The 27,169-nt window shown below is 39.8% G+C and overlaps 1 protein-coding gene across 1 annotated transcript in view; it reads right to left on the reverse strand.

Moving 5' to 3' along the window:
• The window catches only part of NXPH1 (neurexophilin 1), a 450,681-nt gene extending 426,750 nt beyond the window's left edge, over nt 1-23,931 (reverse strand). Inside the window, exons 1-2 of the mRNA XM_089654594.1 lie at nt 23,234-23,931; nt 22,417-22,586 (exon numbers count right to left, since the gene is read on the reverse strand). Coding sequence (XP_089510720.1) covers nt 22,417-22,470 — 54 coding nt within the window. The 5' untranslated portion in view covers nt 22,471-22,586; nt 23,234-23,931. The remainder of the gene's footprint in view (nt 1-22,416; nt 22,587-23,233) is intronic.
• Nucleotides 23,932-27,169: the final 3,238 nt, after the last annotated feature.

Consider the following 27,169-nt stretch of genomic DNA (forward strand, 5'->3'; position numbering starts at 1 on the left):
ACTCAGTAAAGAGAGCCCTGGGAGCTGATTGGAGAGAAGGGACAACCCACCCCCTCCCCCCCCCCCTTCACACAGCACACAAGAACAGAGCTGAGACTGTCAATCACAAGATGTGCCCTCCCCTGTCACCCCTGTCCCCTTGTTCTTGGTGTCAGGAAAACTTGTCAGAAGTGACTCATGCTGATAATAGAAGAACTAGGCAGTGGACAAAAATGACATTTAGTACTCTGGGCTGAGACAAGTACACACTATAGAGGGATACGCTTTGCTCATATTTCATTTCTGAGGGTTACAGCCACTCTGATTACAGAAGATTTGCAAGTGGCTCATATTTACATTTTGAGCTGTTTTTGCTAGTGCAATGCATATATATATATATATATATATATGTACTTTATAGATGTGTGTGCATTTATATATATATACTTTATAGATGTGTGTGCATTTATATATATATATATACCTTATAGATGTGTGTGCATTTATATATATATATACTTTATAGATGTGTGTGCATTTATATATATATATACTTTATAGATGTGTGTGCATTTATATATATATATACTTTATAGATCTGTGTGCATTTATATATATATATATATATATATATATATATATATATATATATACTTTATAGATGTGTGTGCATTTATATATATATATACTTTATAGATGTGTGTGCATTTATATATATATATACTTTATAGATGTGTGTGCATTTATATATATATGTACTTTATAGATGTGTGTGCATTTATATATATATATATATATATATATATATATATATACTTTATTGATGTGTGTGCATTTATATATATATATATATATATATACTTTATAGATGTGTGTGCATTTATATATATATGTACTTTATAGATGTGTGTGCATTTATATATATATATGTACTTTATAGATGTGTGTGCATTTTTATATTTATATATATACAGTATACATACGGTATATATGTATAGGCGCATGACTTCAATTTATATAAGTCCTCAAAGATACAAGAAGCGGAATGGGATATGTATTGCCCCCCTGCATCTGGCCCATATATCTCAGTAAATTCCATCACCCTACCTCCTATCTCTTTCTTATCTCTCCTGCAGTTGTTTATGAGAATATTGTTCAGTGCTCCCACTTTCCCTCTTCTGTCTCCTGACCCTTGTACTGTTATCCAACAACCCTGCATTTTAATTAACTGCAGCGCAACATACTGCACGCTTTGTTCACCCGGTCAAATGTTAAACAGAAATAGAGACGTAGCCAACACTGCACAAGCCCCAGCCAAGCAAATGGAAAATACAAAATGGGATAAAGAAGGAAAATATTATATATATATATATATATATATATATATATATATATATATATTTTTTTTTTTTTTTTTTTCCAATGGTGAGAGTTGCACTGTGTACCTCGCATAAACCGCTATCAATAATAGGGAAAATAAGACGATTGGTGTTCACAGCAATAAATTAGGATATAATTCATAGTATAGAAGGCACAAGCTACAAAGGTTGGTGTGATTAAAGGGGACCTGACTTGCAAGCACTGAAATGTTTTACATTGCACAATATTACTATTAAGTTTACTAGAAATATATATATTTTTTTAATAAGACTTTTGTTTATATATCTTTGCTGAGTCAAATTTCCATGACTGCATTTTATACAGCGATGTAAAGATGCTGCCCCTAGTGGCCATCTGTATGTCAGACAAACCAATCAGCATCCACATTCCCTGTGCTGTATAGCTAAGCAGGAAGCACAACATGTATAGTATATGTAGTAAGACTCCCCTCATTTGCATAGTTACAAAACATGTATTTAAGGTTCTGAAACATAGGCTCCATTCACACTAGTGCAACTTTTATGTGTCTTTGGACACTAAGGGGTGGATTTACTAAAGGCAAAATAGACTGTGCACTTTGCAAGTGCAACTGCTCCAGAGCTTAGTAAATGAGGGGAAGCTTTTACTTAGCAAAGAATACCCAATCATGTTCATGAAAAATTAAAAAAAAAAAACAGCACATGATTGGGTGATGGAGGTCAGCAGAGCTTCCCTTCATTTACTAAGCTCTGGAGCAACTTCACTTCTGTTGCAGTGCACAATCTATTTGCCTTTAGTAAATCAACCCCCTAAGGCACACGTAGCTAGCAATTAGATCCCTTCCAGCTCAGCGATATCCGTGCTCCCCTTTATGGCTGGTGCTTTCTTCTGCACCAGGTCCTCTTCTGAGTTTGAAGTCTTAAGCCATTGAATTGGCTAGGATGATGTAACTCCCACACATCTGCAAAGGAGGTACTTTGGCCTGAGTTACTTGTGCCAGAGCTGTACACTGAGCTTGGTTGCGCATGCGCATACGCTTACAGAAGAAAGTCATGACAGGCAGGTAGACGAATCTATGACAGCACATACAGTGGGGCAAAAAAGTATTTAGTCAGCCACCAATTGTACAAGTTCTCCCACTTAAAAAGATGAGAGAGGCCTGTAATTGGCATCATAGGTAGACCTCAACTATGAGAGACAAAATGAGAAAACAAATCCAGACAATCACATTGGCTGATTTGGAAAGAATTTATTTGCAAATTATGGTGGAAAATAAGTATTTGGTCACCTACAAGCAAGCAAGATTTCTGGCTCTCACAGACCTGTACCTTCTTCTTTAAGAGGCTCCTCTGTCCTGCACTCATTACCTGTATCAATGGCACCTGTTTGAACTTATCAGTATAAAAGAAACCTGTCCACAACCTCAAACAGTCACACTCCTAACTCCACTATGGTGAAGACCAAAGAGCTGTCGAAGGACACCAGAAACAAAATTGTAGACCTGCACCAGGCTGGGAAGACTGAATCTGCAATAGGCAAGCAGCTTGGTGTGAACAAATCAACTGTGGGAGCAATAATTAGAAAATGGAAGACCAAGACCACTGATAATCTCCCTCGATCTGGGGCTCCACGCAAGATCTCACCCCGTGGGGTCAAAATGATCACAAGAACGGTGAGCAAAAATCCCAGGACCACACGTGGGGACCTAGTGAATGACCTGCAGAGAGCTGGGACAAACGTAACAAAGGCTACCATCAGTAACACACTACGCCGCCAGGGACTCAGATCCTGCAGTGCCAGACGTGTCCCCCTTCTTAAGCCAGTACATGTCCGGGCCCGTCTGAAGTTTGCTAGAGAGCATTTGGATGATCCAGAAGAGGATTGGGAGAATGCCATATGGTCAGATGAAACCAAAATAGAACTGTTTGGTAGAAACACAACTCCTTGTGTTTGGAGGAGAGAGAATGCTGAGTTGCATCCAAAAAACACCATACCTACTGTGAAGCATGGGGGTGGCAACATCATGCTTTGGGGCTGTTTCTCCGCAAAGGGACCAGGACGACTGATCCATGTACAGGACAGAATGAATGGGGCCATGTATCGTGAGATTTTGAGTGCAAACCTCCTTCCATCAGCAAGGGCATTAAAGATGAAACGTGGCTGGGTCTTCCAACATGACAATGATCCCAAACATACCACCCAGGCAACAAAGGAGTGGCTTCGTAAGAAGCATTTCAAGGTCCTGGAGTAGCCTAGCCAGTCTCCAGATCTCAACCCCATAGAAAATCTTTGGAGGGAGTTGAAAGTCCGTGTTGCCCAGCGACAGCCCCAAAACATCACTGCTCTAGAGGAGATCTGCATGGAGGATGGGCCAACATACCAGCAACAGTGTGTGCCAACCTTGTGAAGACTTACAGGAAACGTCTGACCTCTGTCATTGCCAACAAAGGATATATAACAAAGTATTGAGATGAACTTTTCATATTCACCAAATACTTATTTTCCACCATAATTTGCAAATAAATTCTTTCCAAATCAGCCAATGTGATTGTCTGGATTTTTTTTTTTCATTTTGTCTCTCATAGTTGAGGTCTACCTATGATGCCAATTACAGGCCTCTCTAATCTTTTTAAGTGGGAGAACTTGCACAATTGGTGGCTGACTAAATACTTTTTTGCCCCAATGTACATATACAAGGGGTTGATTTACTAAAGGCAAATAAACTGTGTACTTTGTAAGTGCAGTTGCTTCAGAGCTTAGTAAATGAGGTAAGGCTTCACTTTGCAAAGAATACCCAATCACATGCAAGGAAATTTAAAAAAAGCAGCATTTTTTCTTGCACCTGATTGGATGATGAAAGCAGCAGAGCTTCATGTCATTTACTAAGCTCTGGAGCAACTGCACTTGCAGAGTACAACTGCACTTTGCAAAGTGCATGGTCTATTGGCCTTTCCTAAATCAATCCCACAGTCTCTTCTGTCATAAAAAAAGCCTGTAAAAGCCCATAAAAAAGTGGTATTAAACCCAAAACCAAAAATGTAATATATTGCAGCTTACCAATAATTAAATCTGGTGGCTGCATTTGTTTTCTATTTTAAGGCTTTTCACCCAGTGATCTGTCCAGTAACACACCTCCTTAGAGGGCCCCCATGCTGGATGAAGGAGCAACAGCGACACATTTGGACAGCAGCACCGTTATTCTGGTCAGAAGGGAGTGTTAGAGATACTAGCAAATTTGGCTAAACTAACACATTGAAGCCAAATTGCAGCTCACATTTTATAAGCAGTTACAGAAAACAGTTTTTTTTTCCTTTTGACATAAAGGCTTTACATGAATAAATAAAAGTTGATTATTGTAAGCACGCCTGTCAGTGATAAATGCACAGTGGTTAAATGGTTAGCACTTCCACCTGACAGTACTAGGGTCATTGGTTTGATTCCCAACCATGGCACCACCTGCCTGGAGTTTGCATGTTCTCCCTGTGTCTGTGTGGGTTTCCTCCCACACTCCAAAGACATGCTGGTAGGTTATTTGGCTCCTGTCTAAATTGTCCCTAGTATGTGTATGTATGAATGTGAGTTAGGGACCTTAGATTGTACGCCCCTTGAGGGTTAGGGACTGATGTGAATGTACAATATATATGTAAAGCGCTGCATAAATTGACAGCGCTATATAAGTACTTCCCTCCCTCTAACTGCTACATCTGCAGGACTGCTTGGTCTGTTAACCTCCTTAGCGGTAATCCTGAGTGTAGCTCGGGGTAAAATTTCTATACCAAAAGCGCTAACCCCGAGCTACACTTGGGCTTACCATGCGGCGTTGCTCAGGGAGTCCCTGCAGCACTTACCTTGTCCTTCGCTCCCGCGATGTGTCCCCTGCAGCGTCCCGGGCCATCTCCTCCGGCCGGCATCTGGCTTGTGTGACGTCGGGACGTACGGGCACCGGAACCGGCGGGAAATTTGAAATTTTTAAAAAATTTCATTTTTGCTATCATTGCTGTTTCAATGCATTTCACATACATTTTGTCCCGAGTGCTTTGTCCGGCGCCCTGCCTGCATTTTTACTGTTCTTTCTGCCTAGAAACTTAGAAAAGTCCATGGCGTCCAAAAAGCGTCCCTTTAGGTCAAAAGCGGTTTTAGACCGGCTAGAAAACAGCGATAGTAAATCAGAACCACTTGCAGAATTGAGTGATAATGATTTGTGGGGGAAATTCATCATCAGACACTGAAAACGATTTTGCGACTTTGCTCAGCGATGTGCGAATTTGCCTCTGTAATTCAAATTTCAGTGTTTTTGGTTTGATTATATTATTGAATTAAATTTATTATTATTATATTATTATTTTTTATGATTATTTATTAAATTATAATTTATGATTTCGTGTTTCACATTTTATCCTACCCGGGATGTTTAATAGACTCTTGTTCGGACAGATTTCAGTGAGTTATTCCTAAAAATTACAGCCTACAATAAAAAACTACATATTTCCATGCAAAAAAATGGTATCGCTTTCAGCACAAAAAATCGGAAAGAATCATACCGCCAAGGAGGTTAAAAAAACAGCAGACTTACTGGCCAGATCACAGAGTTTAAATAAAGGGAAAAAAAGCTTAAAAAAAGAAAACTAAAGCAGCCATCACATCTAAGGATTGGCAATATAATAAATGTTTTCTTTTTGGGTTTATTACTGGTTTTAGTTAAAAAATGACAAACTGCTTGCAAACACAGTGCTTAGCACAATAAATACTATTCAATTGGGGTTAACAACTACTATAAGAGTGAAGCTCTCCCTTTTCTTTTCTCCATCATTAGAAGGTGGGGATTTATGTAATAGCTGGTTATGGAAAACGATTGTCTCTTATACAGAGTACTGCAGAATTAGTTGTCTAACAACCTTTTTATTGAATAAAAATCTGCTCCATTTAATGTCTCCTAAGCTTCCACAGAACTTTATATCTTCCTGCGTGATAGTAAATGACTTTGTCTGCTTGTTAAATCAAATTTCCTATGTCCATAAAAAAAAAAGAAAGGCTTTCGCTAAGTAACAGAAGGTTGTTACAAGTCATTCGCAGGAGGGTGAAGTGTCAGTATTAATGACTAGGAAACCACGCATAGCCCACTTTCCTGCAAGCATCATCTCAACAGCCAATCAATACCAGCTCCTCTGTGTTCACATTTATCAAAATTAAATGGACTTCATTCAATTCCTATGACTTAAGTATTGCAAAAGAGTTAAACACTGAGGCTCCAACAAGGTCGACGAGGGAAATCGATAAGGATTCCTGAGCATTTGATGCAAACATCAACGTTGTTCATGGATCTAAAGTTGAGGTCCCCTCTTTGGGGTTTGTGACAAGCCTACACCGGCGAGCTTCAAAGGCAGCAGATAAACGCAGTGAACTGCAAGTCCAGTAAGACAAATTAAATCCTCTTATCTACAGCAAAGATAGATCTGCGTCAACGTATGCTTGTCAATTAAATAACAATGTAACCTTTTGTTGTTTAACCCCGAAGTCGTTTACAAAGTTGCAAAAATCAGTTGGCAGTTGGGTTTGGTATATATTCCATTTATCTCTTCTGGGCCTTCTGAAGAGCAGAAAGCTTGGTGTCTATCAAGGACAGGCTGGTGCCTTTGTGGCAAGTTAAGAGGACAATATCTTTGGACTTTTGTTTGAAAGCTTGCAGATAGTTACATAGTTAGTCTGGCTGAAAAAAGACAAAAGTTCATCCAGTTCAACCATAGAAAAAAAAAAGTTATAATCCTAGACCCACAGTTGATCCAGAGGAAGGCAAAAAACCAGCAAAGCATGATCCAATTTGCTCCTGCTTGGAAAATAATTCCTTCCTGTTCCCCAGAGAGGCAATCGGATATTCCCTGGATCAACTTTACCTATAAATGTTAGTATCCAGTTATATTCTGTGTATCCAAGAAAGAATCCAGGACTTTTTTGTAGCAATCCACTGAGCTGGCCAGAACCAACTCTTGAGGGAGTCTATTCCACATTTTCACAGCTCACACTGTGAAGAAACCTTTCCATGTTTGGAGATTACATTTCTTACTGTATTTATGAAAGTTGCATGGAGGCCTTAAAGAAGGCACTTCAAGGATGGCTTGTTGGCTGTTCTTACTAGTTTGTTGGCCAGCAGGAAGCTGGACGAGCATTGGAGGAAGCAGCTTTCTAGATTACGTATTTATGAGTCTTCCCTTAAGCTGAGTCAAGAAAACCTGAATACTCACTTGTAACATTACCAAATTGCACTGCCTGTGCTACTTCACCTTTTAGATGTCTACAGATCTCACAGTGAGACATTGTTTGCATAGTATTAGAATATGTATATAGTATCTGAGTGTAGACTTGTATATTGTATTCACTTGTATCAACATATTCACTTGTAATCTTCCTTAATTAAAATGGCCAGCAGGAACAAATTCTATTCTGCCATATTTTGCACTAGGCACAGCGCTTTCTCATTTTCTTTGGGAAAGCACTTCACCTAGCCCAAAACATGTCAGAACAGAAGTTGTTCCTTCTGGCTATTTTAATTAAGAAAGATTATTTGGCATCTTGGTGTTCAGCATTCCTGTTGCTGATACAAGTGACTGGTTCGGAGGAGACAAGCTGAGCCAGCACCTTAGATTGTAGAGTCTGGAGGCTGATCTGACCTGGAACAGCATGTAAAATATTTGACATTGCACATTGTATTGTTATCTCAATGGGTGTGGCTATTTACACACATGTGTATGAGGATGGGTGGATGCACATGTATGCATAAATGTTGATCTGTTGGCAAAGTATACTGAGAGCCATTTTAAACTTTTACATTTTAATCCGAAGATAAATTCTTTTTATGCTGTACATATTTGGCCAAAAGACAGCTAAGAATATGGGTTTCTTTTCATTTCTATACATCTCCATCTGGATATGCTATATGCCCTTAGTTATAACGCACAAACCAGGGGCGGACTGACAACTCATGGGGCCCCTGGGCAATAAGGGATCATGGGGCCCCTGTGTCCTTGCCCAAACTCAAAAAAGCCTATGAAAAAGGTACCAGGGGCATCTCATGGGGCCCCCTACTGACCCCGGGCCCTCGGGCAGGGCCTGACTTTCCAAATGGTCAGTCCGCCCCTGCCACAAGCCCAATTAGATTTGCATTTTTGAGAAGGTATTTAGGGTGTATGTGACAGTTTTAAGATATACATCTTAGGTTCAAGAAGAAATAGATAGTAAGTGTTTTTCTTTTTTATCCTTTAGATCTATGAGTTTTCCCAGCAGGTCCTCCAGTCTACAGTCTTTCCTAGATGCCCTATATCGATTCAGGGACTGCGAGCTGACAGTTTATATATGCCTAGTTCCTTTAACCTAGTTGCACAGTTTCGAGTTTAGGTGTACTATCAGGGAAGTGAATACCACCTACATTTATATATATATGTGTGTGTGTGTGTGCGTGCGTGCGTGCGTGCGTGCGTGTGTGTGTGTGTCTTTTTGTAAAGTAGACAATTTTATTGCATATGTTATGTGGGCATATATTTAATGCATATATTTGAATTTCATAGAATTGTACTCCACCTCTTCCTGATGAAGAGGGCTGCCGAGCATGAGAAACGCATTGAAGAACAGTAATCACAACTCTCCAAATGTACTTAAAAAAAAAAAAGGGAGTAATTCCAAACCCTGCAAAGAAACACAGTGTAGTTGTATATAAGGGGTACTTTTTAGGTGAAAGCTATTTAGATCTATTGTTTTTATTTGTATTTTACTATATAATTCTTATTATATAATTGACTTTACATGTACACCTGATATTACTCTGTTTGGTTGTATGACCAAAGAGGCATCAGTGAAATGTTTCTTTTAAACAAAGGGGGTTTTTGACTTTATATAGCACCTGAAAAGTCCCAATTCCCAATTGTTTCTATTTTCTATAGTTCAATATTAATTAAGGGTTGTGGTGCATTATGACAGTATAAGCCACCTGATAACTTGACCAATAAAGCTGATTCTAATTCTGTATAGTATACAGAATTATCCATCCATTCATTCATAACATCCATTCTCAACCAGAGTTCTGCTTAAGTCACTTTATAACTTGACCAATAAAGCAGATTCTAATTCTTTATAGTATACATAATTATTCATCCATTCATTCATAACATCCATTCTCAACCAGGGTTCCTTTAGAGGTTACTAGCGGTTCCTTGAACTGGGGCTGATTGGCCTTCCATTTGACAGTGGCTGTATAGTCCTGGGGTCAGTGCCACTTGCTAGAGCCAATTGCATATAGTCAGTTATCTTTTTAGCTGTCTTTAGGGGTTGCATTCTGACCTCCACTGTAAAGGTTGCATTCTTCCTGCTGACCACACCAATGTAAGGTACATTTTTTTCACTGACCACCAAAAAATTGATTTTAGCAAGGGTACCCCAAGACCTGAAAATTGTTTCAAGGGTTCCTCTGAGTTAAAATTGTTGGGAAAATCTGGTATAAACCATTACGCAATGGTTGGGTATCCATTCGTAGAGATCAAAGTGCAAGCAAATTTAAGTGAACTTGATTGATCTGGACTAAACTGTCAATTAAAATTACAAGGTGTTTGCATCCAAGGAAGACGTTTAGTCTAGGGAATTGACAAAGACGAGAAGGCCACCAAAGATGTAGCACAAATAGTCACATAGACATATTTCACTTTTTTGGCCTGAGTTTGTGTATGGCATGCTGTTACTGTGCAAACAAAAAGTCGATTTAGGTAGCACAATGGAATTTGCAACCCACCTGACAAGGGCTCACACACACCCACATCATCTTCCTCTACAGGTTTCTTCTATTGTGTCCATATAAAAGGTACATGTATTATCTCTTTGTATCTCATTGCTGTAATCACAGAGAAAGAAGTTCATTTGTCCCTGGGGATGATGTCTCCTTTTCCCATCTAATCTATTTTATCAGGCCTATTCAACATGATAAAAGTTATGAATCGATAATGGATGCGGATAAAGATTGCTGCTAGTCTGCCATTGCTCTGAAGTCCTCAAAATACCAATACAATTCGGCAAGAGGGAGCTCTCTGAGGTGCTGAAAAGCAAATCTCCCCCAGCTGAGCTCCTCAGCACCTATACATAGTCTGCAATAAATTAAAAGAGCCTACAGGAGCACACAGGGACAGCCTAGACCGGCGAGGAGGAGGGGAGGGGATTTCAGGGCTTTGTTACAAGATACAATGAGAGTTCCAACAGAGATACTTACACATTGAATTACCTTAACACAATAATAGCTGGAGAGGCACTGACTACATAACTATAACTATATATATATATATATGTATCACGTATGTTTTTTGACACAGAATCACGCCCACAGCTAAGTCAAAAGCCAATACCTATATGGCTTTTGCAGCTTTAAGATACAGAGAGGCACAAGCCACAGTCGTCCAAGAGAAAGTACAAGAAAGGCAATTAGGAAATTAAGAGCAGAAGACAGAAAATTGACTGCAAAAAAGAGAGACAAAGGGAGATCAAGGGTACAGGTGAGAAAAAGAACCAGAGAAAATTATATTATTCTGCTTGAACTATATTGCTTCAACCTCAATTTATAGTGAATGTATATATATATATATATATATATATATATATATACTGTATATTTTTTTTTTTGTCAGAAAAATGTTCTCTATGACCAATCAAAAAAAAGGGATGAACTATAGGGCAAGATAAAATTTAAAGAAATAATGACAATTGAATTAGCAAGGTAGGAATAGACAGAATGATAAAAACTAGATAACAGATAGACAGGTAAATATTTAATAAAAATACAGATATTCATAATAATAATTACAAAATAAAAGAAAATGTAAAAAAAAAATACAGACTGAACCTTTATATTGTTTAGATTAGTGTGTGTGTAAAGTATATTTTTTTTTGGGGGGGGGGGGACAGCCACCATGGACACAGGCCACCTTGATTGCCGGGACAAGGATAGGACAGCTTTCAACTGTCAGGAAATTCATTTCACTTATGTAGATTTGGTGACCCTAATCCATGTAGTCATTTTTTTGTTCTCGTTCACCGGGTTTCACACCATTTATCTGCTCTCCATCACCGGTAGCCTTTCTATGCCTCAGTGGCACAGGGAATTAGAAAGACTCAGGACCCGGAGCACAGATGGTTTCTAAGGAAACACCATTTTTTTTCTTTCTCCAAAGCAGCAATTTATGTTATTGTGAGTAAAATAAATAGACCAAGACAACCCATAACATGGTCAATTCTTCCCGTGTTATCTTGATTTTTTTTTTTCCCTACTGTCCACAGAACTTTAAAAAAGATCCAAAGGAAAACTGTCAATATTGTAAAACTAGGAAAAAGAGAGAAAGAGAGAAAGAAAGAAAGAAAGAAAGAAAGAGAGAGAGAGAGAGAAAGAGAGAAAGAAAGAAAGAATGAAAGAAAGAAAGAAAGAAAGAAAGAAAGAAAGAAAGAAAGAAAGAAAGAAAGAAAGAAAGAAAGAAAGAAAGAAAGAAAGGTTGTTTCCCTACCGTAACATTCAAATGTTCCTGGTTACAAATTTAAAATAAGAAACATCTACCTGATTGCATTGGACTGCACCTGTTCCTTTTTTTCTTGGCTGCAGTTGCTCATTGGCAGGCAGAGAGATGTAGCTGATATTTTTTTGTTGGTTTACTAGAAAGGACCTTAAAAAGCTTTTTTTTTTTTGTTTTTTTCTTCTTTTTGCTTTTCTAATATGGCTACAAATTATCATAGACTTAATTAACAACTTCCAAGCAATAATAAGCACAAGAAGCTCAAAAAAGTCACAATAGGTAGCACTGGTTGAAGAAATGCAGTAGGCCGTGAAATCCAGTTAGACAAATAATAGTGTGTAAAACAAGAACAAGAAAACAATTAGCTGAGTCAAAATCACAAATCTTGAATGGTATGAGAAGTGGTGAGCCACGGCTAAAAATTAAAGTGGACTTTCCTATAAAATTTAGAGCAAAATTACCTTGGATACACAACTCTTAATTAAATAAAAGCAGCAGCAAGTTTGTGGAAGTCTATGTCCCTTGGAATATGTATCTACAGTGTCAATCACATAGCAGTGTCCAGAGCGCCATGCATCTTTCTGCTTAGATATTTAAAAAAACAGGCTCTAAAGCCATTGTATTTCCACTGTTAATTACTCTGCAATGGCTGTATAAAGTAAAAGGATTTTCTACACTGAACAGATAGGCCTACAACACTGACATCTTGCTTCACACAAGACTGATTTGCTGTACAGTTGACAATATCATCAAAGTGTGCTTAGTGCATGATGTACACAGCCTAATGGTAGGCCGGAATAGATCAATGTTTGGCAATGTAGGGATGAAGAGTGTTTTTTTTTTCTTTTTTCTCTTTTTTTTTTTTACAGAGAAATGTTTTAATTTTTTAACTGCACAAGTGCAAAAATAGCAGATCAAACTGGCCATTAACACAGAGGAAGTACCATTTTGAGGGCAAGGTGACCATATCCCTCTATAGATAACTCTAAGCCCACTTTCTACAGCTGAGAAAAAGACTGCATATATCACACCAATAAAAGAGCTTGCATAGTAATGGAGATTTGGGGATTGTGTATGCTAGGAGGTGGCATTTCTTGCTATCCATCCAACAGAGCCAATACAGGAAATTGCAAGTAATATTCATCTAGGGACTGCTTTCATTAAACGTAATTCATTCGACTTTTGCAATAAATTGAGTGACATCCGTAAAGCACTGGCTTTTTATCCTTGATGGAGTGCCTTGCTGGGCCTTGGGAATTTTTTTTTTTCTGTCTTCCTCCCCTCCTCTTTATTGTCACATTCCTTAAAGCACAGTCGTCAACATGTCAATCTGCTGCTTAAAATGGCTTAAGCCCCTTATTTACCAAGCACCCAGCAAAGTGGTTTAGAAGGCTGACTTACAAGCAGAGCTGGTTGGGAGCTAAACTAGCTGATAAATCAAATCCACAACTTTGCAAAGAGAAGAGAGCATAAGAGAGAGACGAAAGAAAATGCAGTTGTGTGATAACACAAGCAGCCACCCAGTCCACAATCCGATTACAGATAGAGGTAGAAGAATGTCTACTGACTTCACATTTTTTCTGGAAACTGTTAACTACCGTAGTCGCAATCACAAGCCCCCCCGTTTACCACAGATCACTATCTGTACAATTTACTGTTACAATCTTAGCAGAATTTATTACTGACCTTACAGGAATTGTTTCCTATGAATGCAATAGCCAAAACAATATACATCTAAGAAATTTGCTTTATAGTGTGTGCATACCTAAGGCAGCAAATTTTCAAATATGAATCTGTTAACTATAGTGAGCAATATCAATGGAATAAACCTAAGAAATACAGACATTTACAGATAAGCCAGGAATATATTAAGCCACGTGTGTCTGTATGTGTCTTTGTTTTTATATATATATATATATATATATATATATATATAAATACATTTTAATTTTATTGTGGACAGTTGAAAAAAAATTTTTGTTTTCAAATTTTGTAATGGATATTGGAAAACAATGATTGTTGAAAATTCATATGGTGTATATAAAGAAAGGTCTAATTCTGGAGCCTGTAATGGCTGTATGCACAACACATTTCAATGTCTGCAACATGTGCTGCTTTATATATATATATATATATATATATATATATATATATATATATATATATATATAATGTATTTTCTTTTAACAAATGTATTTTGTCTTTTAGACGCATCTGACATGCTCAAACACATAGATAGATGGATAGATAGAAAGAAAGAAAGAAAGAAAGAAAGAAAGAAAGAAAGAAAGAAAGAAAGACAGACAGACAGTCAGACAGACAGACAGACAGACAGACAGACAGACAGATAGACAGATAGATAGATAGATAGATAGATAGATAGATAGATAGATAGATAGATAGATAGATAGATAGATAGAAAAGAAAGAAAGAAAGAAAGAAAGAAAGAAAGAAAGAAAGAAAGATAGATAGATAGATAGATAGATAGATAGATAGATAGATAGATAGATAGATAGATAGATAGATAGATAGATAGAAAGAAAGATAGATAAATAGATAGATAGATAGATAGATAGATAGATAGATAGATAGATAGATAGATAGACACCTTATATATAAATATGCTCAAGTACATATAGACATATGAGCTAAAAATATGTGGCCCTGTTTTCATAATCCTCTTCATATCCTTTAGATTGTAAGCTCCACAAGCAAGGCCCTCATGTTCCTTCTGTACTGAAATGTATTGTAATTGTACTGTCTCCCTTATATTGTAAAGCGCTGCGCAAACTGTTGGCGCTATATAAATTCTGTATTATAATAATAATAATATCCCTTTCCAGAGCTTAGATATCCAGCTTCTACAATGACTGCATGCACTCCAAACATCTATATCTGCAACATGTACTGCTTATTATCATTATCATAAATCAGGATTTATATAGTGGCAACAGTTTGCACAAAGCTTTACAATATAGGGAGGGGCAGTATAATTACAATGCAGTTCAATACATATAGGAGGGTTTATATATATATATATATATATATATATATACATATATATAATTTTTTTTGGATGATATCATAATCACACCTGATATATATCATGCTCAAATACATATAGGAGGGTTTATATATATATATATATATATATATATATATATATATATATATATATATATATATATATACATATATATAATTTTTTTTGGATGATATCATAATCACACCTGATATATATCATGCTCAAATACATATAGGAGGGTTTATATATATATATATATATATATATATATATATATATATATATCATTTTTTTGGGATGATATCATAGTCACACCTGATATATATCATGCTCAAATACATATAGACACTCAGGATACAAATACTTGAGCCTGTTTCAATAACCCTTTTTCATGTCTCTTCCCAGAGGTTGGTTGTCCCAGTACTGCAATGCTCTGTGTTTCCTAGAAGACCCTAAGCTGAACCTCTTCCTTTTGCTAATTCAAATAATAGTCAGGTAGTAATGAGTTAACTACAACCTTCCTTTACCACCTAATAAAGGTCATTTAATCTTCCATGGATTTTTTACAAAATTCTACCCTGAGCAAAAAAAAAACCGAGACACTTACTGTACCCAAAAGGTGATTTACCTCCGAGCTAAAGACTAAATATGGTTCCTTTATTGTCGCTGTGACCTTTCCAGGAATGAATAAAGAAAAAGCATAAATGTGGTCCATGGAAGGAGCCCACACTCCCTGTAATTTGCAGCCGCTCATTATTACATCCATGTACTAATCTCCAGCTCGGTGCAAAGTTCATTGACAGGAGGATTTCCAGAGCTGCAGCCGATGTCCTGACCACACAGCCGACACTTAATTACTACCTACTTGCTGAAATACTAAATAATAATAATAATAATAATAAAAATAATAAAAGAATATCTCCACATTGTGATATTTCATAGTAACACAAAATTGTTTTATTGTCAATAAGAAAAAATTGAATAAAATAAAACCTTTAAATCCAGTCACCCGACAAACATTGAACATCTTGCTTAACTAGACAGCCGACTTAGAGATGCAATATTTATTGTGCTTTTATTGCCTGTCTAATTAACATTTCCATAAACATAGATTTGCTGGGTGCCCGGCTGTCTTAGGAGATGGTGGAAATAGCCGGAAATGTCATCTGTCTCTCTAAAGATTTGCACAAATGACGTGCAGGCTAGCGTTAGTATAGCGCTTATTTACCCTGCTTTTATAGCCTTTGCATTGACTTTTTTCCTTTTTGCAAAATCAACGTGAACTGTTTATTGGATGGCGTTTAGAAAATTTAAGTTTAAAAAAAAAGCATTGGAATTACAATAGACGCATTTTGCTACTTGCATTGGCTTGTGTAGCAGCCATGAATGCAGGTGGATGTCTGTGTGGGTCCCAAGGTGAAATAGCTGATATTTGTAAACCCCATTGATAGGATTGGAGGCCTCTAATTATATTGGCCCTGATTATTCTTCATTGCAGTGACAGGGTGCAGTTGGCATATTACACCCGGCAATGCAATAATATCGCCTGCTTTTGTCCCTGGGCCTGGCCGGTATTGTTCACACAATGAAAAGCTCCATTTATCCACAGGGCTGAGGCTGAGTTGAGGTCAATGAAATGTTTATCCACAGCAAACAACGCTAGAGACTTTCACGGCTGCCTTTCACACGATACAATGTGACTTCAGACCATGGATTGAAAGAGGAAGCCTGCAAAATCTAGTCCAGCTCCTCACAGCATTTAGGAACCCTGGGCAGTACAACCTAGTTCAGCACATTGGACAGCTCACACACAGGTCAGCACCCTGGACAGCTCACACACAGGTCAGCACCCTGGACAGCTCACACCTTGGACAGCTCACACCCAGGTCAGCACCCTGGACAGCTCACACCTTGGACAGCTCACACCCAGGTCAGCACCCTGGACAGCTCACACCTTGGACAGCTCACACCCAGGTCAGCACCTTGGACAGCTCACACCCAGGTCAGCACCTTGGACTGCTCAGAGATATTCAGAACCTTGGACAGTTCAACCTTGGTTAGCTCCTTGGACAGCTCAACCTAGCTCAGCATCTTCCATGGCTTAAATCCCAGTTCAAGTTCCATGGACGGTTCAAATTAGTTAAGCACCTTAAATAGTTGAAACCCCATTGCAGCTCCCTGGACAACTCACACTAGATACCTCAAACCATAATTCAGAACCTTGAACAGCTCACATCCAGTTCAGCTCTTTGGATAGCTCATATATAGTCAGCACCTTGGAATGTTCACACCTAGACCAGCACCTTCGATAGCTCACACCCAGTCCAGCACCTTCCATAGCTTACACCCAGTCCAGCACCTTCCATAGCTTACACCCAGTCCAGCACCTTCCATAGCTTACACCCAGTCCAGCACCTTCCATAGCTTACACCCAGTCCAGCACCTCACATAGCTTACACCCAGTCCAGCACCTTACACCCAGTCCAGCACCTTACATAGCTTACACCCAGTCCAGCACCTCACATAGCTTACACCCAGTCCAGCACCTTACATAGCTTACACCCAGTCCAGCACCTCACATAGCTTACACCCAGTCCAGCACCTTACATAGCTTACACCCAGTCCAGCACCTCACATAGCTTACACCCAGTCCAGCACCTTACACCCAGACCAGCACCTTACATAGCTTACACCCAGTCCAGCACCTTACATAGCTTACACCCAGTCCAGCACCTTACATAGCTTACACCCAGACCAGCACTTTACATAGCTTACACCCAGACCAGCACCTTGGCTGATTTACACCCAGACTAGCACCTTACATAGCTTACACCCAGACCAGCACCTTGGCCGATTTACACCCAGTCCATCACCTTCCATAGCTTACACCCAGACCAGCACCTTGGCTGATTTACACCCAGTCCAGCACCTTCCATAGCTTACACCCAGACCAGCAACTTGGCTGATTTACACCCAGACCAGCACCTTGCATAGCTTACACTTAGACCAGAACCTTGGATAGCTTACACTTAGACCAGCACTTTCTATAGCTCACACCTAGTTAAGCACCTTGGACAGCTCAGTGCCCTGTATCCCTATATTGCCTGCCCTGACCAACTCCACTAAACACTGTAGAATTCACAGCTGCTGCACCAACTAAACTTTTACTTAGTATATGTAAAGATATGATCTTATAAACGACAAACAAATCATTTATATTGTTTATTTTTAAAGTGAGCTATATGATCTAAAAGGCCATAATTACAGGCAAGCCAGGGATATTGTAAATCAGTGTACATGCGTGTGCCTAGGCTTATTGTGTTTGTGTGTGACAATTATTAGGACACTTTAGAATTTAGGAACTGCATCTTATTATATTGTTTAATATATATATATATATATATATATATATATATAAAATGAATATTAAAGAAGAATATATAAATGTTCCTAAGACACATACCAAACAGATGTATATCTATACCTATATAATATACATATTTTCTAAGGAACAGAAAAATAACTACTGAAGTGGCATAGTGGGAACGAAAAAGAAAGAAAGAAAGAAAGAAGGAAAGAGAGAGAGAAAGAAAGAAAGAGAGAGAGAAAGAAAGAGAGAGAGAAAGAAAGAAAGAAAGAAAGAAAGAAAGAAAGAAAGAAAAAAAAACAGTCAATATTGTAAAACTAGGAATTTGTTTTTGAAAAGAAAGAGAAAGTGATAAAGAGAGAAAGAAAGATAGAAGAAGAGAAAAGTAAAAAAAACTTCAACAAAAAGGAGTTTTAGTTAACCCAACATTACATATCCTATACTTTGTAGTGTGGGACTTATGTCAGTATGAAAGGAAATTTAGGACAAACTAGAAGGCAATACTATTGTCGGTGGCATTGCATGGGCTTAGGTGACTACCTGAGAGAGGACAGGTAAGGCCATGGGGGTTTATCGCAGTTCCAAAGTTTACTGTCATTTTTTTTCCTCCTCCCTCTTCTTCTTCTTCTTCGTGAACTCAGTTTTTTATGGCTCAGAAAATGCCGCAATGACTCCAGCAGAATTGGAAAATTGTCTCCTATCCCACAATTGCCAACCCCCTGTGAAAATGCATTCAGGTAATGAAGTCTGTAACTAAACGGTAATTGAATCAGCATAATTTGCACACTGAATGGTTTTCAAATGCTCCCAGTTTACAATTAAAGCAGAATTAATGCGGCTTGGTGTTGCAAGCTGCATTAGGATAAATCCAAGGCGGTTGTTATAATGAGTGGAGGGGAAAAAACAGTTTAAGTGCCAACAAACACATTTAAAATTTAACGCAGCATATTGATTTCTATTTTGTTTGCCCATGTTGTTAAAAATAACTATTTAAGGTGGGAGAAACTCCCGCGAAAGCTTGCACTACAGTCCCATGAAAAGTTTTTTTTTTTTTTTTTAAGTATTTTTCTCATCCTGCTTGTGAAAGGTCCGGATTTCCTATCAATTCAGAATGTTCATGGCTTTGGCTTCTAAAGTGTCGTTCATGAATCTTAATCAAAAAAGAAAAAAGTAGAGGGGGGGGGAGGGGATGGGGGCAAACAGCTGTGTCTGAAGCTTCAGTGTTCACCTGCCAAGCCAGAGTGCCAAGTCAGTGTGACGCGGCGCGCCCTCTGCTGGTGCAATGGAGGCAAGGTCCCTGAGCGCAAGTGAGGACAGACTAGTCGGGCTGCTTCAGATGCCAAGGAGAACTTCTCCATTCCCAGTTCATTTCCAGTACAGTGCTAGTGGCAGTAACAGTACAGCGTCTGCTTGTTGTCAATCACATAGACAAGGGTGTCTGTGATAAGAGGCTCTGTGTTATTACAATCATACAAGCTTAGTTACAAGTACATACCCCCCCCCCCCTCCATTGCCATCTATATGGTCTCTTGCATTCACTAACCCCTTCAATAAAAAAAGAAAATAATTAAAAAAAAAAAAAAAGCAAAATTAGGTATTTTTCAGAAATTGTAATTTAGGTAACTGCACTGCTTTTTGAATCTTTTAGCAAAAGTTTGAGGCTTGAGCTGCCCTCAAGGTGGACCTTATGCAACAAATCATCTTCAAATAAAATGTATTGGTTTTTGGGATCGATAGGTAGGATGGGGTATAGGCTTCTATAGGGATTACAAGCATTTTATAGATTTCATTTTTTTTTAACATTAAAGCTAGGTTGAATTCAGACTCGCTAAGGCAAAGCTAATATTTCAAGATTTTTTTTAAATTTGCAATTTTGCAGTTTTAATTATCTTTAGGAAGGATGGATGTCTGTGGTTCTATTGGGACTAATGAACTGCACGTCTACTGAGTGACTCTGCATTCTGGGTCTTGTAGTTCCCCAAATCTTTAGCGCTATGCATCTGACCCAGCAAGTTGGGTATCATAATAAGGTTCCATCTGATATTATTTGCTGTAGAGAAAACATTAGCTAGAATGCTGGTACTTTTAGTTACTTCCTTGGTGGAGACTCGCATACATCCCTTTTATACCCTTTTTACCTGAACTTGCTGAGACTTGAAGCCGTTCAGGTGCTGGAGAATCAGGAATTTCACATTCGGAGCTACCGGACCATAGAGGAGCCTCAATGACCTGTATGTGCTAAGGCTGGTACATACAATATACACCGAGATCCCTGCATCATAGACCAGACATAGCTGTCTGGATTTGCTGGTGCTCTTAGTTCCCCAAGACCTACAGAACTGTGGGATGCCAGAATAATCACCACCCGGCTATGCTTGCTTAAGCTTTTTGTTCCCCATACATTGAGGCCACAAGATAAACTCCTAGCTTGGTCAGCATACCAAAACCAGCTGGCACTTGTTGATCTATAGCTCTGTAGACCAAATCTTAATGTGGTGTTTAGTCCTCCAACCACTGGAGTACGAAGATCAACCCTGGTCTAGTTGGTAGTACTGTATACCAGATCCAACTGGGACTTTCAGTTGCCCAGCTTCTGGGGAGACCAGATCGTCCGTGGTCTGGTCTGTAGTGCTGTATACCAAGCCCAGCTGGTATATTTAGTCCCCCTTACACTGAGGAGACCAGATCATTCAGGGTCTGGTCTGATCCGCAGTTCTGTATGCCAAATCCAGGTTGGACTTTTAGTTTCCCGGCCATGGGGCAGTTCATCCTTGGTATGGTCTCTAGGTCCTTATTTCAACCCCAGCTGGTATTTTTAGTTTCCCTACTACTGGGGAGACCAGATCATCCCTGGTCTGGTCTGGAGTTCTGCATTGACGTTTAGGTTACCCAACCACTGGGAAGCCCAGATCATCTGCGGTTTGGTTTGGTCTGGTCTGGTCTGAAGACCAAACTCAGCTAGGACTTTGAGTTCCCCAACCATTGTGAAGTCCATATCATGCCTGGTCTGCTCTATAGTTCTGTATATCAAACCCAGCTGGGACTTTTAGTTCCCCAACCATTGATAAGTACCAGGTCTGCTTTGTATTCCAAATTCAGCTGGGACTTTGAGTTCTCCAACCACTGTGTAGACTTTTAACTCCCCAGCCACTGAGCAGCCTCGATCATCCCTGGTCAGAGCTGGTCTATAGCTCTCTATATGAAACTCAGCTGGGTTTTTTAGTTCCCCAACCATTGAGAAGCCTAGATCGCTCCAGGTCTGGTCTGTATGCCAAACTCAGCTGGGACTTTGAGTCCCCAACCACTCGGAAGTCCAGATCATCCCTGGTCTGGTCCGTGGCTCTGTATAGCAAACCCCAACTGAGACTGTTTGCTCCCCAGCCACTGAGAAGCCCAGATCATCCCTGGTCGGACCTGGTCTGTAGTTCTGTATATGAAACCTAGCTGGGATTTTTAGTTCCCCAGCCACTGATAAACCCAGACCACCCAAGGTCTGGTCTGTATACCAAACTCAGCTAGGTCTTTTAGTTTCCCAGCCACTGATAAACCCAGACCACCCCAGGTCTGGTCTGGTCTGTACACCAAATTCAGCTGAGTCTTTTAGTTCCTCAGCCACTGATAAACCCAGACCACCCCAGGTCTGGTCTGGTCTGTATACAAAATTCAGCTGAGTCTTTTAGTTCCTCAGCCACTGATAAACCCAGACCACCCCAGGTCTGGTCTGTATACCAAACTCAGCTGAGTCTTTTAGTTCCCTAGCCACTGATAAACCCAGACCACCCCAGGTCTGGTCTGTATACCAAACTCAGCTAGGTCTTTTAGTTTCCCAGATACTGATAAATCCAGACCACCCCAGGTCTGCTCTGTATACCAAACTCAGCTGGGACTTTGAGTTCCTCAACCACTTGGAAAGACCAGATCATCCTTTGCCTTGTCTCTAGTTCTGCATACCAAACCTAGCTGGGACTTGTAGTTCCACTGGCTATATTAGCCTTTGACATAGTCTAGCTCTTACTCAAATTACCCCTGGAGTTAATGAATTAAAGAACCGGTCCTGTGCATTATCCGAGTTGAGCAACATCTGCGAAAGTCAAATGCATGTGTCTACCTAACACCAGAAGGGAAGGTAGGCAATGGGCAGGTATGGCACTCACCAGCTGCAGGGTGGACTGGAGCAGTAGCGCTGACACACAGTATAGAGCATGCATCCTCCTGGATGGGACTTCCTCCCCGATTCTCCTGCCTTGGGTGTCTAATATTCCTCCAGGAACATAAATCCACCAGCTGACATCCACTTCACAAAACCTTCACAGCTCTGGGCAGCCTGGATAAGAAGGACATTGTACAACCCATGACCACACAGGCAAGGTTAGAGACTGCTGTAGACAACAGGAGAGGGGCTGCAAGAGTGGACAAGGGGGGCTCTGGATACAGGAGACCAGCAAACAGAGCACGATCTGCTGAAATGAAGTTAATCCAGCAAAAGAAAAAAAAAAGAAGAAGAAGCGATGAGATCGCACAGGGGTTGGAATTTGCTGCAGAAATCACTTGTGATCAGTGCTAGTGTGAGTGTTGTTTTCTTTTTTTTTTTTTTTTTTTTTTTTTTTTGGAGGGTGGGGGGTGGCAGTCAGATTGCAATAGGTTGCTGAATGGGGAATAGGCAGCCCCTTGCTTGCTGGGACTCAGCTCTTTACTGATTGCCTGAGCTGATGCATTCTGCTATAGCTTGCAGGGGGAGACCAGTTTCATCCAGGGCTGCAACATCAGGGGGTGCCAGGCAAGCATCAAAGAAGACAGGTTAAGGGGTGCTTGGCTATCAGGAGAGCAGGGAAAGTTAGCTCTATAAAATTGGCAGACGGTCCCATGCAATGAAAAAAAAAAAAAAACAGCAGAAACCACCAACCCCTATACCCACCCCTTTGCCATGCATGCAGTTTTATCCACAACACATAGCATGTTGTAGTCACTTGCCTGTGCGAGCATCTGTAGTGCAGAGGTCCTCAGCGTGTGCACTGTGCACCTGCATCACCTAACAGCACATAGGCTGTGTGGATGTGCGCTGGTCCCAATAGTGTGTTTTGTTGCTGGATTTCGACCACTGAGCAGCTTTTGCCTTGAGGGATGTAGCAGATAATCCGTTTGCTGGTGGCACACTATATGGAAAGCACATCTCCATTTGCCCCCTAAGATGGATCTGGGGGCCCCTTTTATTTTACTAGCTTTGGCACCAATCCATCTTTACTGTCCACAAAAAGTGTCTTGCATTAGAGATTTTTGAAGCAGAGACAATGGAAAGGTCAAAGCTAGAACCACAGGGATCACATGAAATAGAGTTTGCACATGGGTTTGGGTCACTGTAAAAAGAAAAAAAAATGTTTTTGCTGCAATACCTGACCCTGCCACTAGGGGCTCCCTTTCTGTATATTTCAGAGGGTGACGTGCTTATGACAACTATAAGGCAATTTTCCTTTATGAAGGTAAGTAGAGAGGACTGGCAGTTCCCGAGGAGCAGACTGCAAATGGCATTTGTCGGATCTATCCATGCTGCTACATGCAATGAAGAGCGGTGGAGGAGCTGGTGCCAACTCTGCAGAGTTAATGGATGAATACTTCACTGAGAGGGGCAATGAAGAGCCTGCAACTCTACAGTGCAAATCAACTCAGTGGATGGCTGGCTGCCTGTCCCACCATAAGCTGCTGCCAAATGGCTGTGTGTACGAATAATCAACGACCTTCCCTACAAGAACAGACTATAGTGGGGGGGGGGGATCTTTGTGCTGTCCCCTCTACTGCAACACGACCTTGTCTTTCTTTCTTTCTTTCTTTCTTTCTTTCTTTCTTTCTTTCTTTCTTTCTTTCTTTCTTTCTTCCTTTTTCTTTTTCTTTCTTTCTTTCTTTCCTTCTTTCTTTCTTTCTTTCTTTCTTTCTTTCTTTCTTTCTTTCTCTCTCTCTCTCTCTCTCTTTCTTTCTTTCTTTCTTTCTTTCTTTCTTTCTTTCTTTCTTTCTTTCTTTCTTTCTTTTTCTTTCTCTGTTATTCTTCCCTTTCTTTCTTTCTTTCTTTCTTTCTTTCTTTCTTTCTTTCTTTCTTTCTTTCTTTCTTCCTTCCTTCCTTCCTTCCTTCCTTCCTTCCTTCCTTCCTTCCTTCCTTCCCTCCTTTCCTTTCTCGTTCTATTTCTTTCTCTTTCTACTTTTTTCTTTTTATTTTCCTTGCCTTCCTTTTTTCTTTCCATTCCTTTATTTTGCCTTTCTTCCCTCCCACCTCTCCTTCCTTCCTTGGATTTGGGGAGCTCCTTCCTTTTTGTAATCCTCTCCTTTTTCTTTCTGTTGTTTTTCTTTTCCTTTCCTTGACTTCTATCCTTTTTTCTTCTTCTTTCCTTTCCTTTATTTTTCCGTCCTTTCCTCATACTTCTCAATTCCTTCCTTCCTTCCTTCCTTCCTTCCTTCCTTCCTTCCTTCCTTCCTTCCTTCCTTCCTTCCTTCCTTCCTTCCTTCCTTCCTTCCTCCCTTCCTTCCTCAATTCCTTCCTTCCTTCCTTCCTTCCTTCCTTCCTTCCTTCCTCCCTTCCTCAATTCCTTCCTTCCTTCCTTCCTTCCTTCCTTCCTTCCTATTTTTAAGTAAAAACAAATCAAATGAAAGGAATGATTTAATTTCCTTTTTCTTTCTATTCTTTTCCTCTCCTTCCATCCTTCCTTTTTTTCTTCTTTTCTTTCCTTGAATTCCATCTCTTGTTTCTTACTTACTTTCTTTCTTTTTCTTTTTTTCCCTCATCTTTTTCCTTTTTTCCCTCATCCTTTTTCTTTATTTTCCTTCCTTTCCCCCACCTCTCTCCCTCTCCTTCCTTCCTTCCTTCCTTCCTTCCTTCCTTCCTTCCTTCCTTCCTTCCTTCCTTCCTTCCTTCCTTCCTTCCTTCCTTCCTTCCTTCCTTCCTTCCTATTTTTAAGTAAAAATAAATCAAATGAAAGGACTGAATTGTGGAAGAATGTAAGTAAATCATCCCTGAAGTCCCCGCTGTGTCTATTAGAGGACATAGGCTACAATGGTTGCTGTAGTGTGGCAGATGACAAACTGATCCTCATAGATAATTGGTGACTGTGGAGCTCCAGCATGCTGTGAGGGGTGTTGGTGCTCGGCTGACTCACCTGCACTATGGGCACCAGTAAAAATAAAACAGATGTCATTGTGTGATATTGGAAGAACTATCGCCTTACCATTATAACACACATACAAAGGGATGTCACAGCATTGCTTTTTCTGCTGGTTTGACAAGATGGACTATTTTTTAACCTGACTATGTAACTATTTACTATGTAACTATGTATGTCTTTTGGTAAGGTCGCATTCACACTTCCAGTAGGGGGAACACGTCTGCCCGCTTGCTGTTTTTTGCACATTTTCTGTGCATTTCTGTGCGTTGCACCTACGGCAACCCATTCGCTAGAATATGCCTGAAAAATATGCCAAAGAAGCTCATGTACCAAATTTCTGCAATGAGCCAGGTGCATGTTTGTGACGTGCATTTTGACATGATTTTCATGTGTTTTTGTTGGGCAGCAAACATGTCAAAATCTCATCACATTTGTAGGTTCTTTTAAGCAATAATGGCAACGTGAGTGTTTTGCGTATTTTGGGTGATTCTGATAACACAGGCAGAATCATTTTCAAGAATTTATAAACCTTGTCTGAGAATTCAGAAAGCAGGGGGTACGGAGCTCAGTGTAGAGAAGTGTTAACTCTCCAGTGCCTCAAGGGAGCCAATGCCAGGGGGAGCCCAGGGGATCACGTTTGTGAATGACCAGGCCACGTTCAAAGTCACTTAAATCCCCTTTCTTCCCCATTTTGATCCTCGGTTTGAACTTTAGCAAGTCGTCTTCACTACGTCGGACCATTTTCTGTAAGCCCTAGAGATGGTTGTGTGTGAAAATCCCAGTAGATCAGCAATTATTGAAATACTCAGACCGGCCTGCCTGGCATAAACAGCCATGCCATGTTCAAAGTCCCTTTAAATCCCCTTTCTTTTCCATTCTGATGCTTAATTTGAACTTCAGCAAGTCGTCTTTACCACATCTAGATGCCTAAATGCACAGAGTTGCTGCCCTGTGATTGGCTGATTAGCAGTTTGTGTTACCAAACGATTGAACAGGTGTACCTAATAAATTGGCTGGTGAGTATACATTATAGGCTCCTTAACATGAGTGTCAGCCTCCACTGTCCTCTGAAAAGTGCTTGATGGTGCTGCTCTTTTTTTTGCTTTTTATTTTTTTTAATCCAAAGGGGGGGTTTATATTGAAATACTGTGCCAATCAGCTGGCTCATGGTTGCAAAGCGGTCCCATTGACATCAGTTGGTGGGTTTGACATGTGATGCAGTGTCCTCCTGCTTGCCCCATCATGGAGGGCTCAGGAAGTCAATACTTGAACACTAAGCTTGGATAGAGCTCAGGAAGACATTTATTAGAAAACAAACTGTGTTTTAGTGGTTATACTGGCTCACTAGGCTACACTTTCATTTCCACATTCGGGGAATATATCATAGGCGCACGCACGTTGTACCAATGCCCTTGTACATCCAAGAACACGTACGTATAGCCTTTTGCTTCTATGGCTGACTTACATACTACACCTGCAGCTCCCTGGATGTAGAAGAACAATGGGATTGCTATTTTCTGCCTCAAACCATCCTTGTGAGTGAGGCACAAGACAGGTTCTCTTTAACTATTGCTGACAAATTTCATGGCCCTTCTGGGAGAACACTGAGCAACTGACATCAGTTCCTCCAGCAACAGAACATATATTATGATGTCCATACCACGTTTACACAAATGCACTCTAAGGACAAGTCAGACAAAACCCACTTATATGTTATTTATGATCGTGGGAGGTGACTGGCTGTAGAAAACCATACAAACAT

Source organism: Staurois parvus, unplaced genomic scaffold (assembly GCF_062004578.1).
Source record: "Staurois parvus isolate SC_StPar_1 unplaced genomic scaffold, SC_StPar_1.0 ptg000779l, whole genome shotgun sequence".
Lineage (NCBI taxonomy): Eukaryota > Metazoa > Chordata > Amphibia > Anura > Ranidae > Staurois > Staurois parvus.